This window comes from Pundamilia nyererei, unplaced genomic scaffold (genome assembly GCF_000239375.1).
Source record: "Pundamilia nyererei isolate P.nyererei 1_Seehausen unplaced genomic scaffold, PunNye1.0 scaffold00143, whole genome shotgun sequence".
Taxonomy (NCBI): domain Eukaryota; kingdom Metazoa; phylum Chordata; class Actinopteri; order Cichliformes; family Cichlidae; genus Pundamilia; species Pundamilia nyererei.
In genome coordinates this window covers 198,078-215,668 of record NW_005187544.1, presented here as the reverse complement: position 1 = coordinate 215,668, position 17,591 = coordinate 198,078, and the positions used below count along the sequence as shown (strand labels likewise).

General features: G+C 40.8%; 1 protein-coding gene across 2 annotated transcripts in view; it reads right to left on the bottom strand.

Annotated features, from left to right (window-relative positions):
• mpped2a (metallophosphoesterase domain containing 2a) overlaps positions 1-8,554 on the bottom strand; it is an 80,057-nt gene extending 71,503 nt beyond the window's left edge. Inside the window, exons 1-3 of one of the 2 annotated variants that reach the window (XM_005744394.2) lie at positions 8,046-8,554; positions 6,619-6,728; positions 5,547-5,818 (exon numbers count right to left, since the gene is read on the bottom strand). In XM_005744394.2, coding sequence (XP_005744451.1) covers positions 5,547-5,659 — 113 coding nt within the window. In that variant the 5' untranslated portion in view covers positions 5,660-5,818; positions 6,619-6,728; positions 8,046-8,554. The remainder of the gene's footprint in view (positions 1-5,546; positions 5,819-6,618; positions 6,729-8,045) is intronic. The other variant, XM_005744393.2, reaches the window with a different exon arrangement.
• Positions 8,555-17,591: the final 9,037 nt, after the last annotated feature.

The window sequence follows — 17,591 nt, the reverse complement described above, 5'->3', positions numbered from 1 at the left end:
CACACACACACACACACACACACACACACACACACACACACACACACACCCCACTTTAAATCCTAATAAATGCTAAAAATTATAACATGTAAGAATAAATTCCAGGCTGCTCCTAATGCTTCTATTTGATTATTTATTTAGGTGCATCAGCTGATAACAATACATTTTTAAAAATTATCCAGCTGTAATGGGGAAAGTCAAGTTTATATCTGCCACTTAATAACCATGGGATAGCAAGGGAAATGATTTGCTTGTTTTACTTGTTCTTGTGACAAAAGTTAAAACTGAACACTTTAAACCTGAAACACAAAGAAAAGCTGAGGGGTACAACGGGCTCACTGTGAAAATAAAAAGAGAGGAAAAGGCAAAAACACCATTGTCCATATTCACAGAGGTTTTAAAAATGCTCCGACTGCTCTTAACTCAGCAGAGTCCCTTTTCAGGTGCCATTAAAAAACTCAGAGTGAGGAATGGACAAGAACTTTGCAGCGTAGGTTCTTCTCCCTGAGGCACTGCCATTGGGCCTTCATTAAAAATCCCAGCATGATTCTTGTTAGTGATGCTGAATCCATGCAGGGAAACTCGTTCCGTAATGACAAACATGATTTAACGGGGCTTACAGGTTGGGTCTGAAAGAAGATATCACAAGTCAAGGAATAAAATTCGAGATTTAAATCGGCTATTCCTCAAGAATGGATAAATAATGTTGTTCAATCCGATTATATCTTTAATGACACAAAAACGTCTCCCATCACCGACCCTGGTGGTGATTGAGAAAGCTTTCTCCGCTGACACTGTTTTGCTGGCTTGCATGGCAGGCACATCCAGTGGGAATTAAATAAATTAACACTCCAAAGGCGTTAATGGCGTAATGCAGTTAAATCATCGAGCGAGAAATGCCAACGCATCTGCGATCAAGATCAACCACCAACAACATCATCTCTGCCCAATCTAATCCGGTGCACTTGATTAACTCCTCGTTATTGCGGGCCTGGATCGCGTTTCTCCCTCCAGTGTTTTATGCTGGGTGTTTTTTTTTTCCATGTCTCACCTGCACACTCCACTGCTTAAAATGTGATTACGAAATCTTAGGTTTAGGAATAAAAGTAAGCAAAGGTAAGGATTTTTTGTTGGGCACTTTTTACATTTTTGACAATTTCATGTTATTAATAATAACAATAAAAAAACACTATCAACATGTAACTGATTGGAAAAATTATCATTTCTTGCAGTACAACTAGGATTTAATTCCCCTTTGAACCTGAAGAAATTAAAGGTTAAGAGCAATCCAGTTCAGCTGTCTATGTCAAAATGTTAAGAGATATGACTTGCCACCAACCTTCCCCCCCAAGTCCAGTAACATCATTTAAAGTCTTATTAAATCCTGAAATGTAAATGTTTTTCAAGAGCTTTTCAGGAGTCCTTTTAGTTTCAGCTCTGCCTGTCTGTCTGTATGTGCCTGTGTGTCAGGCCTTCCCACAGTCTTGCCCAGATCCTGCCCAAATTGGATACGAAGTCATTAGTGTCCCAACTCGAAGCATATGTTCCAAGTTGCTGAGCATTTCATTTCACAAGACGATGACGAGGGGGCTGAGGAGAGGGAGTTAAAAGGAGAAAAAAAAAAAGAAAAAAAAGAAACACAGTCGGCACAGAAAAATAAACCAGACGCAAACTGGGCCAGACTGAGCCTGTCGCTCACTCACACAGAGGCAGGGGCGTCCCATGCTCCGAAGAAAGTCCACTTTGACTTCGGGGTCACGTTCCACAGCATCAGCTTATGAGCGCCACTGTGTGCGTGCGTGACTTTCTACGTGCTCTACATTCATGTTTTCATATGCGGGTCAGGGAATGATACCTTCCACGCCACACAAAAGGCACTGCTGTACTCCATCTGAGAAATCTAAATATTCTGTCTAGGATGGGAGGGGAAAAAAACATTAGAGCGAGGATTATATTTCAAAAGGCGGGCAACCCCCCACCCCCAGCCTCCACCCCTCTCTCTGCTTGCAGAGAAGCAACAACTTTATTTATGTCCAAATACTGCAGATGCAGTGAGAGAACGGCGAGCAAGTCGGATTATTATCTCCCAAATCTAAACAAACCTTTACTTTCCTCGAACAGAGCTCATATTCTATAAGCACTTAAACATAGCAGGGATGGGGGTGGGGGGATGGGCTCGGAGGATTGTGTGTGTGTGAGCGCGTGTAATCTCAGGGTTCCCAGACCGAGTTTAAGAATGACAGGGTAAAACACTGCAGGCTCTGTGGAAGCCAGGAAACAGCCTAATGTATTTATCCAAACACATATCTGCTGAGAGGCCCCATGGCTTTAACACATCCCCTTCTACACGGGCTCACCTCCAAAAAGAATCACACTGAAAACTGGACTTAAAACACCCCCCCCCCCAAAAGAAAACAACCCCACAATGAGCAAAAAATACAACAAGAACAACAACAAAAAAACCTGATTACAGTGATTATAGGAATAAATACTGAGATTACATTCTCAAAGTTTTCAACCACTGTATTATTACATTTTTTCCACTCTGTTCCTCTTGCACTGAACTGAAACTCCTACCGTAGACCCTCTTTCACAAAATAACACCAAAAATACACCTTATAACGACTTTCTTACAGCCGCATCTGTTCTCGTTTGTCATCGTCTGGAATAAAAGTAAAACAGTCTCCAGGTGACGAATGAAGATGATGATCCACTTTTAGAAAATGTTTTTAAGTTTCCCTGTAAACATCAGGAAGATCCATCCTTTTCCTACTTTGCTTTCTTCCCCTCCTCCTCTTTCCATTTTCTTCCAAAAATGTTTTTTGTAAGGCTTTCACAACTCAACTTATGCACAACTGCTGCAGCACTGCAAATAAAAAGGCAGGGAGAAACCATAGTAAGACTTCCCAGGGAACCAAAAACAAACCCTGTCAATTCAAGAAGCATAAAAATAATAAATCCAAAAATAAACCATGGTATTTCAGAAAAAATGTTACCTCAGAGAGGATGTGTTTGTTTTTCTTTGGGTTTTTTTAATTTTTATAAAGACAGAAAAAATATTGTGTGGATGTTCTATTATTTGCCTTTTCAAAGACTGCGGAAGCCTCACCAAACATCAAACCAGACTCTGTTCTGGTGAATCCTGTGCTGCTCGACATGTGTTAACCCAGACTCACGACGGCGCATTTGTTCTGATTTTTAATGTTGTCTTTGCGATCCATTAAAACAGGACTGATGTAACGCAAGCTGATAGGTGAGGTCACCTCCCTTTTCACCACACTCGGAAGCACGGGCACTTGCTGTACTTGGCAGCCCCACTTGCAGCTGAGGAATCCCAAATCAACACAGTGGCACAATTGTGAGAACACTGCCAACACCAAGAGGAAGGCAAAACTCCACTGAGCTGTTTACAATACTCCATCTCCCAAAAATAATCCTGCTTACATGAATGTGATTATTACACACACACACACACACACACACACACACACAGGATTGTGGGACTCTGAGTGTTTCAGGCAAATGATATTTAAAAAAAAAAAAAAAAAAAAAACAAAAAAAAAAAACTTGTCTGCCAGATGTTGCTGCTCCCTAAAGTGAATCAGTGCAGCTGTTTGTTGAAGATCTTGGACTGACTAAAAACATCTCCTTTATGATTGTTTACATATCTGCATTATCTCAGCCTCTCACACTTCACATACAAAATTAATTAATTAATTAAAAAAAAACTCCAGTCCTACACGACAATCCCAACAGCTGCCATCTCGGTTCAGCCCGGTGCCACCACCACATCTGCAGCCCAAAGCAAAGACTTCTCCCGGCCTCTTATTTGGCTTCATACACACCAAGGTGACGTGGTTACTCCACTTAATACGTTGATTTGCCGATTTTTCAGCTTCACCTTTGATTTCAGTGTGATCTAAGAACGCTGTAACTGCGCAACAAGATCGAACATGTGTGCAAAAATCTGTAATCGTGGCTCTGCAGCTCTCTGGAACAGCGTCTCAGCGATCTCTAAGATGTGATTTTGAAGGGATTGAATGGATTCTCACAAGTCAATCATATGTTGTTGTTTTTTTGGGTTTTTTTTTTTACCATAACATTGCCTAAACTGACAATTTTATAATTACCATTTTCTGTGCTAACAAGGAAAGCTGGGAGGGGGAAAAAGCCATGAGCTTTGCTGTGATTTTACCCCCAACAACGTAATTATATGTGAGGACTTGGGAACGGCACATTTGTACAGACCTCACTGTGAAAGCTGTCTACAACAAAGATTAGAATGCTTTGGTTAGCGCTCTTATGTTTTGGCGTGGGCTGGATTTTCTCACATTATTGTACATTTTGGTGTTTTGACTTTCAAAAATTCAAAGCAGCGTCACCATCGACACTGCTCTACAATGTTTATTTCGGGCATAAATTGCATTTATCCCTGTGTGTTCCGCTCACGATGTAGAAAAAAGAAAATAAATTGATGGGCTGTGCTTTTCCCCATAAATAAATGCACACGTAAAGGCAAAAAAATGAAAAAGAAAACCGGAGAAAAGAAAGAAATGACAAACAACTCCATTACAGCGATGATGGAAACTACAAACAGGCTCTTCAATCTCTTCCTGGCCCTGCTGCAGGTTAACTTCACAACATACACAGAGAATAAATGTCACGAGCACGCAGTGTACACAAAACCAGCAGTCAACAACCTTTTGGAAAAATCTCACAACTGCTCTAATTGGAAGAAGACACAAAGTGAGCTGCAGCTCTGTTAATATCTGGTCACAGCTAAAACACAGCGTTGTAAAGTGTGTTTGTGTGTGAGGGTGTGTGTCGAGGGTTGATGGGTCACAGCGCTCTGACCCACTAATGAGAGGAGCAGCATAACCACATCAGACAAGAGCAACACTAAGTAACTGGTCTAATAAATAACTAAGGAGAGCGCCCTAATGCAGACAAAGCATCCACATACCGCAATGACAACATGGCACAAATGATAACCGTCTCACAGCGAGACCGCAGCACACACTGGTGAACAGTACGCACCAACAGCACACGCAAGAAAGATTACAAAAATAAATAAATAAAACAACACCACAAGTTAGAAAAACCAGCGCAAGTATGTGTGATGCACAGAATCAGTGCTAGTCTGCAGATGCTGCGCTTTTGTTCAGTGCTTCACTGCCGCTAAAACTTTTATTCACAAAGAATGATTTGTACTGCGTTACATCACGCACCACCATACACTCAGTGAACAACAGAGACTGCATTAAACCTGCTGGCTTCCTGTATTGTTCTTAAAGCGTATGCATGATTCTGAAATTAGTTTAAAATGTCACAGAAAGTGCAGGTTTATAAATGACACTGCTGCAATGTGTCATTTATATATTCTATTCTATTCTATTTAAATGTTCCTCGTGACCAACTCAGTTTGGAATAAAGATCACAAATAAAATTCATTTGGAGAGAGAGAAAATATTTCTTTCTGATTTAACTTTGCCAGCTCATAACAACTGTGTGTGTGTATTTGTGTGCGTGTGTGAGCGTGAACTTACATGTGGACGTGTGGGGGCTGGAAGCGGCTCTGGTTGATGTTGTAGTGCGTGAAGGCCTGTGTGGGGTTGGAGCTGTACTCGTCCACAGTGATGGTCACTTTGCCATGAGCCATCCTTCCACAGTTTGGACATGAGATGCTGTTCGTTCACCGAGATTCAGCAGCGAGCCGTGCGGCGGTCATCCTTCAGAGCTGCTCTCCAGAAGCCCAGGAAGCCTCCCTGCAGCAGCAGCAGCAACCCAGCCGACTGACTCGACCACGACACACTGCTCTCTGCACCGACAGGAGACACACACACCAGCTGTTTTAACAAGACGTGCACTTTCTTCTGAATACACTCACGAGTAAGGGCTTCACATAAGAAAATAAAAAAAATATCGCAGGTTAGACTTATACATTTTAAAGTGAATGCAAATGCAAAGACTAAAGATAAAGCATGCATGCATGCAGTGACGGCATGTACAGTCTTATTCAGCTTCAGAGAACAGAAACCACCTGAAATTTGCTAGAAAAAAAATCCTCAAACAGCTCATCAAACACATCCTCATAAAAGCCTCAATAGAAAAATACAATTAGGCAATTTAAACACAATTAGCAGATGTACTCTACCTTTAAAAGCAGCAAGGGGATTTTTTAAGAGTGAAGTTTACAAAAAACTCTTCTCTGACTTTTTAAGCAACAATTTCTACTCTGGAAAGCACTTTATTAGCTTCAATGAAAACATATTTAAATGTAAAAAAATTAAATTTACATAAAAAATTTCAATCACTACAAGCAAATTAAAAAACAACAACAAAAAAACAAAACAAAAAGAAAGGCTGCAGGCAGAATGTCTGCTGGTGAGGAATTGCTGCAATTGCTTCTATAAAATGAGAAATTCTTCACAATGCATGCATGCATCAAAGAGGTCTCCTTCCCCACTGACTGTAAGCCAAGCACAAAAACATATCCATGCTCCAATTTTGAAAGGATCCAATAGCAATTAATGAGATGCTATGGCATCTCTGCTCCACTGTACAACAAAGACTTAAAAAAGAAAATGCTGCTATGATGCATCCCTGGAGCTCACTCACCAGATCCGCTGTGAGTCTCCTTGCACCCTGAGCCTCCCTCCTGTCTGACCTCCCTAACTGATAGTAAAGTGGCCACTGTGGGCTTTGACAGCCGTTTTATACCAGACCTCCTGATGCAGCCATGAGCAAGAGAAGAAAAGAAAAGAAAGAGGGAGAAAAAATGCCCTCAATTTAACAAGTCTCTCATATCTTTTGGAGGGAAATCAACAAAGCTCGAGAGTTCACATGATGGTTAAATCCTTGGATGGAGAAGTGAGATAAAAACAAAAAAAGCAGCTGCTGGATAAACAAGACTCCAATTTAAACTTTGTTTTGTTTGTTTTAAAGAAAATGTCCTATTTTCACTAAAGCATTGATTTATGTTTTCTGGGTCGGCTGCATCCTGCTTCCTATTATGCACGTTATAAATTTAAGTCAAAAAGATATATGCCAGCCGAGAAAAAGCTGGTTAAACTAGACTTTTAAAATAAAATAAATAAATAAAAATTAAAAATGCATGAGCAAAATCTAAGCAGCTCCACTGCACACTCAACTCTTTACATTTCAAAGTGTGGAAAAAAAGAGTCACATTAAAATCCTTGTTACACATGAAACAAGTGTATTGATCTTCCTGGGCCTTAAATTTTAAAAAAGAAAAGAAAATGCACTTCTGTACAAAACTGCCCTATCGGATGTCCTGCACTTCACCTCCTCTGCAATCATTAAAAAATCTGAACCTAGTACTGCTTCTGCTGCAGTTACTCGGAAAATTTGCTTTTTCTCTGCAAATGTAGGCCGAAAATCTGTGTGCAGCATGCTCCACAGTCTTCTGATTTTGTGTGTGTGTGTGTTTCTATGTGTGTGTCGGGCTGCCGAAACTCGCCTGTCTGTCTGTCTCTACCTTATGGCTACAGTAGTAGCAACTAGCACTCTAGCTTAGCCTGCTAAACCTGCCCTGGCAATAGATTTTTTTATTATTATTATGCACGCTGTAGCTTCGCGTTGAGCTGCTTTTCTGTAACGTCGGTGCGTCGGATATGTAGCGCGCTCGTACGCCAGCATATAGCTAACTTCAGGAGTAGAAATCACTCCGGTAAGCAGAGGAGGGGTTGAAGGCGAATAAATTGACCCTTTCTGATCACACGCTCACACAACGATGCGTTCTATGCGCCGCTCGCTATTAACACCGCCGCTTGCAGGAACGTACACAAAAAGAAAGGTCCGTGCAATCCTGAACTCTGCTTCTGAGATACTAAAAGCACCCAAAGGTGGTCAGTGTCACAACACCGTCGCGCTAACCTCTGGCTCTTCCTCGTAAATGACAAGCCACCTTATAACCGACAGCTTTGTGTCAGGGGTTGCTTTTCCCCCCCTCCTAGTCTCCTCTCTTTCCCCCCTTATTCCCTTCCCTTTTCGGTTCTCAAAGAAAAGCGGAAAGGTTGTTCTACCTTCGTCGTGTGGGGTTTTTTTGTGCGTGTTTTTTGTGGCCGGAGAAAATAGTGTCGGGTCGGGGTCGCCCTCTACGCAGCGGCGGCGGAGGAGGCGGCGGCAGCGGCGGCGGAGAGACGTGGGTCCATGCGGCGGCAGCAGCAGTAGAGCGGGCAGGTTCGTACACGACCGTCCGGGGGTTGCGGCAGATAGGGCAGAACCTTCGACCCGACGGGACCTCTGCTGGCTCCTGTGGAAAGAAACCAGACAAGAAGAGAGCGGAGGGGGTAAAAGCCAGAGAGAAGGACGAGAGACACTGACAGACAAGAGGGGGAGAGAGAGAGATAGAGAGAGCGCGAGAACAGCTTGGGTCTGACGGAGGGGGAGCCGGAGTGCAGTGAGTCGAAGCTGCCACTGGGGTCAGAGAGCAGGAGCAAGCACAACCCCCCGCCACCTCCCGTGCGCGTGCCCTTACCGGCGGGCACACGCAAGAGGCAGGAGAAGTGGAGGGGAGGGCGGGGAAGGAGGAGGGTGCTCGCGCAGTCCCGCTCTATGCTGCATTCACTTACTTTCGGAAATGGCAAGTCTTGTCAAATGAATGAAATGAGTAAAGATGATTAGCCAGGATGAGTATTTTTTTGTGTGTGGTAACAACAACGTTGCTTTGGAATAAATAATACTTTATTAAACCACAATGTATATTTACATAATTATTATTTTAAGCCCATGTTTCTAAACTGCCAGCTAATTTACAAAATATATGAGTATATAGAGCCTAGACTGCAAAAATGTGATATGTTGTAATATTCAATTGATTTATTGAAGATTGATCGGTCGTTTATGTGGCGACCAAAAGATGCTGGGAATACATGTCTGTGGGGAAGAAAACAAGTATGTCTGGTATAAATGCTACAACTTACTAATGATGTGATCTTTATAAAAGGGATTACAAGTAGTAGCAAATACGTTATTTATAAAGAGTTGTCAAGTGAGTTAGCTTTTAATAAATATAAGTTTCCAAGTATTGGCTGATAGTATTAATATTTAAAATCTAAATTAATGCATTTTTGTGCCACAGAAGATTGTTACCTGGAAAAAAGCTAAATTCTAAATTATTAAACAGAACTTTTTTGTTTTTTAAAGAACATTACAAAGAGTCTGTAAGTATACCTAATGACTTAATTAATGATTTATAAGTCATAGAATGCATGCTTATTAAGCTGGATCAAAGTTTTTGTCTTAACATATAGCTTCTGCTATTATCATGCTTTGTCTTTTATTATCTAGAGGACAAATCCAAATATCTATAATAGTTCATTCAGTGTCTTTTGAGAACATTAACAATAGACTTGGCAGATTACCAAACAGCCTTTAGTTACAGAGTAACACCATGACAAACACTCATCTCAGGAATATTTCATAACATGAAAACCTAAACCTTGAAATACTAAGAAGCATCCATCCAGGTTCCGAAATTTACTGTTCTCCCTCTGTGTCTTCAGTTGGCCATGAAGAAAGCTGTGGACTGGAAGGTTTGCTTTTGGATATCAGGCATGGTCTAATAAGAAGGTTGTTGATTTTATTCAGTAATATTCAGTATTCAATATTCAATATTCAGTAATCAATACTTTTGGTAGCTGTACCTTGAACTTGTTTGTAACAAGCATATATACTGAAGCTAACTGATTGTCCTGGCAGTGACAGACAGGAAAGTACTGATAGGAATGCACTTTATCTTTTATGGGTAAACTGGATACCTGTATGCCTCACTCTTTCCTTGTATTTGAGCATCAGCTAGCATGCACATTCTCACACTGAAACATAGATCAGTGGAAATGTTGACCTGGAATATTTTTTTCATAAGATCACAGATGTGTGGGAAATGGTGCCAGAGTGTAGAAGGTGTTGTAAAATCAATGATTAGAAGACAGCATGGCCCCTTTGGGTACACAAGTAAACAATACTAATGAGTACCTGTGGGAGTCCATCACACAACCTGAAATGGGGCAGCACAGTTTCCAAACTGGGAAAATCCTGAAACTTGGCTGACTGGTTGTAAAAGCAGCTTCCTGATCACCAGGGTTTAACTCACCGACTATCACTTCTCTGAAGTATAAGTTTAAGTCTAGGAAAAAGGCTTGTCTTGATTTTCTTCAAACACAATTTTTTGATTGATCTTGATTTTTTTTTTGTGTTTCTCTCTCATGGTGTGCAGCCTTTACTATGATCTGTTTGTTTAAAATGTTTTTCCACATGAAACTGATGTCACATTTTCAGTATTCAAGGTATAAAGCATCAGATACCGCATTCGTGTAGAGAAATAATCTAATCTCAAGGTCTGGGTGCCATCAGCTTTGAATTATACTCTTTTTCAGTGCATGGTACAGGCTCTATTGTCATCACCTGAGCAAAGCAGGGTATCTGCCATCTTAAAAAAATCAAGTTTGGCTCAGTGGGAATTAACACAATTATTCAAACTATACTCTTGTACATGGGTGCACATAAGTGGTCCGCAGGTGCGCATGCGCTCTCAAAATAAAAGACCCGCACCAGATAAGAAGTTGCAATGCGCGTTTGCATACATAAGATTTTCTGGAGGAAGACAGACATTTGTTTAGAACTCTTAAAGATGTCGAAGAAGCAAGCTCCTTTAAGCAATTACTTTGGTGTTCCTCCACCTCTAAAGAAATGTCAGAAGGAGTCCGAACCGCAAAACAAGCGTGTATTCTCGGAAAAGTGGTTGCAGGAGGTGAGCTGGCTTCAAACAAATGATGAACGCACAGAGATTTGGTGCAGAATGTGCCGTGAAAATCTCACTTTAGCGGACAACTTCTTATCTGGTGCGTGTTTTTTATTTTGACAGTGCGTGTGCACCTGCGGACCACTTATGTCCACCCCTGCTCTTGTATCATATAACTAACATATAATACTGTGCAAAAGTCTTCAGACACCTCTCATTTTGATAATTTTATCTACTGTATTTTTGGAAATACAGTAAATGGTAAAATGGTAAATGGCCTGCATTTGTATAGCGCTTTACTCAGTCCCTAAGGACCCCAAAGCGCTTTACACTACATTCAGTCATTCACCCATTCACACACACATTCACATACTGGCAATGGCATGCTACATTGTAGCCACAGCTGCCCTGGGGCGCACTGACAGAGGCGCAGTAGATAAGGCAAGAACAGATTTTGTACAATTCTAAAATCTGATGGTACATTTCTATTTTTATAATTCTGTCAGATTTAACAAAATCCCATACACCACTCTCTAAAATGTAGTCCCAAACCATGACAGCGCCACCACCGTGTTGTTACAGATGACTCTTTGTAAAAACGCATTGTACTCTCGATTTAGATTAATCTCTCCTGAAGACCTGTTGCTTTGATTTTTTGTTGGGTTCTTGTGTAATTTGATCTTTTCTCTTATTTAGTTGTATTATCAATCTTATTTCATACAATATTCTGTAAAGTTTATAAATCATGACACATGATGACACAAATGTTCAACACTGCAGGGTATCCTTTAGTCATATCCTGCTTTAAAACAAAACAAAAAAAACCAAAAAACAGTGCTTAATAAATCAATCAATGTGAGGCCCACATTTTATAATCACTCTGTAATCTTTCCTTAGTGGTTTGAAAGGTAATGTATTTTTTGTCCCCAGATAATGATCCATACTAACTTTGAAAAACTGATTTTGCCAATTGAAACCACCCCAATCAGAAAACAGTGAACGCTCTACAGTGGTAATCGATCAGTGTCTTAAAGCACCTTTAGTCTTTTGCAATTTGTGGTGTTGAATCCAAGCTTCCACATACTGACATGTTTACAACAAACATCCACTGCTCAAGCACAATGAATGGCGTGCTGTGTTTTGCACTGTTTGCTAAGTGTTCATTGTTCATTTGCAATCCTTACTACAAGTTTCTCCTCCAGGTGAGGCCCTGTCTCCAGGGCGCAGCAGCACAGAGCTTTATGGACGAAGGGTTTGTGCTGTTGAGTTTGACTGTAGCTTTGACTGGTAACTCAGTGTGAACTGATAACTGCATTAATCATTTTCTGTCTTGCAATCAATCTCATTTCAAATAATGTAAACATGCCAGCTGTAAGTTATTGTCCACTTCTGAAAAATGGAGGTGCCCAACTACTTCCATCATAGTTAATGATGCATCACATCTACAGGATATTCACAGCTCGGCACCACATGTGCACCACATATGCACAGAATGACCCCCCCAAAAGTTCTGAATTATATTGTTAAAGCTGTTGTTTGTAAGGGTGCTGCTGCCACGCGATGTTCACGTTCTCTTCACGTCTCGTTTTCTGGCCGTTCACCTTGACTTAATTCGCTGTTATTGTAGACCTTCGGTGTTACTCATAGTCATTCAGCTATAGTCTCATTAAACTAACGTTAGTGCGGAGTTATCATGTGTCTGTGAAGGGAAACCTCTTGCAGCAAACTATGTAATCTACTCAGAAAAGTTACCTGCACAGCCTGTAAGAAAGAAGAGAGTATTGAGGATAAAGTGAACATTTTCATAGCAAATTGAAGGCTATTAAAAGTCTCAGCTTTAGGCAACATTAAAAAGATGAAACAATAAATCACTATATATTTTTTCTTTGGTCTTTATTAGACTAGAGTGTGTGTTGTGGGTCATGAGTTAAACTGCCTACAGACAAACTTTAAATAATTGATGATAATTTAAATGCTGCCACCTCTTTCCTTCACTGCTTATTGCAGCTTATTCTTTGATCCCATAAAGCCTGTCTTTGAAATATTATGGTTGACCTCCATGTTTGCAGCCTTCTCTGAATCTTTGAATCAGTCTCCACCTCACCTCAGTTACCACAGAGGATCCTGAGGTGAAAATCATTATACGTAAGGTAGAGCAAATCAAAATGAAGGGATATTATTATTTTGCAATTGCTGTCTATCACTGAGTTCAACAGCAAAAGCATTCAAGACTAAAAATATATATATATAATAATAAAGCATTAATTTGTTAGTGCCAAGGCTATACCTTTTAATATACTGATGGGATTTTTGATGAGAAAAGGCTGCGTGGGACTATCCATAATGGGCCCATCTGAGAGGCTCCACCACATTTACATGTCTGCCAGTTGAGGCAGGGCTGGCTTTTTTCTAATTTTACTGACATGCTTCAATTTCCCAGGACCATCAGCGCATCCCCCCACTGCCACAACAGCCCTGCAAGTCATTTCCATTTGACTTTTCTCTTATCTGCGCAAAAAAAGAAAAAAAAAAGCATTTCCATCTACTAGCCGGGGGGTGTTAATGTGAAAGCAGGGTTTAAATTTTATGTGGAGAGGCCACATTTAAACATTTGACCAGCGTTTGTTCTCCTGACTGCATATAGAAAACTGATGATAGATACGGGACCAAATGTCAGAGAAAGAAATGGCTTTTGCTGTGAATGTTTTATTCAGCCCCGTGCCGCGCCAATCACATTTATACAATAGAAAATGTAAATGTTATGCAGAGTGCTAAAAAAAACCCCACACTATATATTTTATGACCTTCTATAAAAGAGGGTAAAATGACTTTCCATCCAAATAAGGCAAAAAGAAATGGAACACATATTTAATGGGAGAAGGAAATAGGAGTGCAAGCTTCTTGCGGGAGGCACAGGGTGATATTCACTTAACCTACCGGCCGCGGCGGTTCACCGGCTCTAACCTGCACAGATTTATGCCCGTCTGTGGCACTGTCTGTCTTCACTGCCCACCTTGCGGATAAATAAAACGAAAGGCCTGTCTGTCTGAGAGGCCCATCCACACATAGGCAGGAGTTGGGGTTTTTCAAATGTTAATGTCATTCAGATTTATGGGAGGCAGATAGATGGTTGCTGAGGGTATGGCAGGCTAGATACTGTTTATGTCATTGAAATGCACACAGACAAAAAAAATGTTTGCCCCTGAGCCACTGCAGCAGCAGCACTCTTCTGGCACCAGCCTTGTGTTTAGAAATGAACACACAAAAATGAATACTATCTCAAGATTCAAGTTTTCTTTTTCTCACTTTTCCTCAGCCTGGTGTTATAGGACTGATAAAAAAAAAAGTAGGGGAGAGGAACTGAAATCTACATACCAGCTAATTTTATTAGCACATAAAGTGCTTTTGTCCAGTGGAGCTTGAAGAGAAAGCGAGGAGCAGAAGTGTAGGACAGAAGAAAGGCAAAGAGAGAGCATACTGGCATGAAAGCCAAGTGTATTAATTCCCCTCCCATTCTCCTGCTGTGTTGTGATAGACTGAGTAATATGCAGGCTCACTTTCTGTGCCAAAGGCTAGACGGAGGCTCACTCAAGAGGACTCTGTGAGTCAGTCTCTCTCTTTTTGCCTCCTCTCCGTCTCTTTCTTCCCAAGCCCCTTTCAACTTTAGCAGTGGTAAACTGCAAAAATAAAACAATCACTTCATTTCCCGCCCCACCACCCCTGAGATCCAGCTTTACTCGCAACCATTCAACACAATCAGTGTGCCTCCACTCCATCTCTCCATCTCTCCCCACACGTGTGTGAAAATGGTCAATACCGTATAAATTAGGAGAACTCTGAGGCACGCTGTGATCCACGTGGAGTGAGTGTGTATTAAATTACGTTAATTGACTGGATGAAGTTCAGAGGAGGACAACACTGGGCTGCACTCAGTCCTCAGCTGCTCTGCTGAAGTGGCTCCTGTTCTCCTCAGGTGATGACCTGAGCAGGCACATTCACAATTAATCCACTATTTAGTCTTTCACGGTGATAACTTTGTTTCCGTCCTCTGACTGCATTTTCCATGCACAGTTTTATGAGTCTAAGCCTGTAAGTCCACATGATGTATTCCAGTGTGTGGTATATGCATGTGGCGCACTTAGTATTGTGGAAACCAGACAGTGCATTACATATTCAATGGCCTGAACAAACTGATTAAAAAAAAATTCCAGTAATATTTATGATGTCTTTCAGCAGTCATTTGGCATGAGAGCCACTTATCCTTCCTTCTTTTGAAATTCACTTTAAGCCTCTTGTTGGGCAGATAAATGGCAGGAAGGGGTTAGACTTTTAACTTGTTTTTGCTCTTGTTGTACAATAAAATGCTAATATTGAAATGCTGTTTTCAGTGTTCTGTCTGCTGTATGTAAAAGGGTTGAAAACACAGCACTTCTCTGTGTGCTTGTGTGTATTTGTGGGTGCAAAGGTTCACCATTACACTTGCTTCTAAGGATCAGGCGAGTGAGAGGGAAAGGAGCAAATAACAACGGGATAAAAGCATGTCAGCAGGTCAGCTGGTCAGACAGTGAGGGCTGATCTTCCAAATGCAGAGACTCACCCAGAAAACAGAGCGACAGAAAGAGGGCAGAGACTGCAGATGAAAGCCAATGAACTCAAAAACAGCAGAGAGGGAGAGAGAGAAGCAGAGAGAGGAGGATGATTCCTGTGAACATAAGATTAAAGGAAATATGCACACTTAAACAATGTTAAAATTATCCCTGGAAGCATACCATACTCTGTTTCAGCTGGCTTTGCACCTCTCAGCTTTGCTAAGCTCTTGATGCAGAGGGCACGGCTGAGTTGCAGACTCCAGTGTTCCATCTGCCTTCGTTTCAATGATGCATCAACTTAAAAAAATTAAACTTTCTGGAGAAAAAAACCCAGATGCTCACATTTCTTTTCTTTGCTTCTAGTTTCAGCTTCTTCTATTGCCATACCAGTGCTGATGCACAGGTTTGGGTTAAAATTGTTGGCAAAAAGGTACATGTTGTTGAGTTGAAATGCTTATTCATATTGACTGCTGGTGTGCAGCTAGGAGGCAAGAAAAAATTTTGTACCATTCTAATATCTGACAGTACCTTTCTGCGTTTTGCTGTGAAAACCTCCTTCGACATCTTCCATGCAAACCGCAAGCCACAGCTGCCCATAGTTTTGTGGGAGATGTCCACTTGTCTGCAAACAGCTGCCAACTACTCTCCAAGAGGCTATGAATCTGTGAGAAGTGCAACATAAAACAGAAACAGACTGTATAAGCTGCACATTTTGATACATGCTGGCTGCACCAATTAGGTATAAGTTTTACTTTGAATGTGATGCTTTGGGTGTGCGTCATACTTCCTCAAGTTTTACTACCGCTCATGAGTAGATGAGCGGTAGTAAATTTGTTGTTTTCTTGGTCAAAATCAGTTGGCTGTATATTAGATTTTTCTAGAGCCACTGCAGAGTTTGACATTAGCACAATTAGACAGGACTTCTGTCTACAGCTGCCACTTTTCTTTCTTTTCCAGAGACTCTAGTCCTAAAGGGTATGCCTGTAGGCCTGTTTCCAGCTCCATGTTTTTTTTTCTTGGACTCCACTGGTGTAGCTTTGTATGATTCACAATTCAAAGACAATAATCCTTATTCATGTTCTGTGCTTACAGTTGGAGCCGTATGACTTTGATGTCATCCAAGAGGAGGAAACGGAGTGTTTAGAGCAGCCAGAAGCCTTAGAGTTTGGCTCACGGGGCTTTCTTGTACATACCTCAATTATTTGAATCTGTGGCCATGTTTATTATGAACACTCACCATTCATTGCAAGTAAGGAAAAGCATAATAGGTCATGTTGAATGGAGCAGAATGTAATGGAGTTTTGAGATCATCAAGTTGTGTTTCTGTTGTGGCTGCATCATTAAAAGTGCATTGTGTCTGAAAGCAATGCTTAGTTACTCATTTTTTATTTAAAAACAGTTTGTTCTACAGTGTGTAAATAAAATAGGATTTCTGGCACTTATGAATCATCAATAACAGATGTAGCACCGCATAACTATTTTCACACTGACAGTATCTATGACTCTAACAAGGGTTAAGGAGTATTTAGTGGAATTTTGAGCAATAACTAATATGTATGTTACAGAGTTTTCCAGGGGTCACAGGTGTCACACAAAGAACTCAACTAAAATAGCTGGATTTAAGGTGGATCATGCCAATGAAGAGGGATTTCATCAACTGCAACAAACCTTTTTTCAGGAAAGTCATATTTAAAGAAATCGGTTCTCTCTTGCACAGTCATACACTCACACCTGAAAGCTCCAGCTGCATCTCCTTAAGAGAATATGGTCCATAGTACTGAAAGAAGAGCTGTTTTTTATTTATCCTACACATGCAAATGCATCTTTTATTCTGTGCAGTTTGGCACAAAACACATGTGCATGTGGGGATGATGGACACAACAGTCGGCCTCGTTTACTGAAAATTATGTTTATATAGAACTAATTTGCTGCAGTGAATAGATGCTGAAGGACACCACCTGGATCATGATTTCTACTAATGTAACGAGGAAATGTTGTTAATTAACTTTTATGAGGTTGTCAGAAATTTGAATATTGAACATGTCAGTAAAAATACCTCTTAAATACCCCAAAAAGTTGAGCATCTTTTTGGGGTATTTAAGAAGTAACAGTTGAGTGCCACACATACATGAGGTCTTTGGGGACTTGATACCTGGATTTTAAATATATCTGTGTTTTAACCATAGATTATACAATACACGCACACACACACACACACACACACACACACACACACA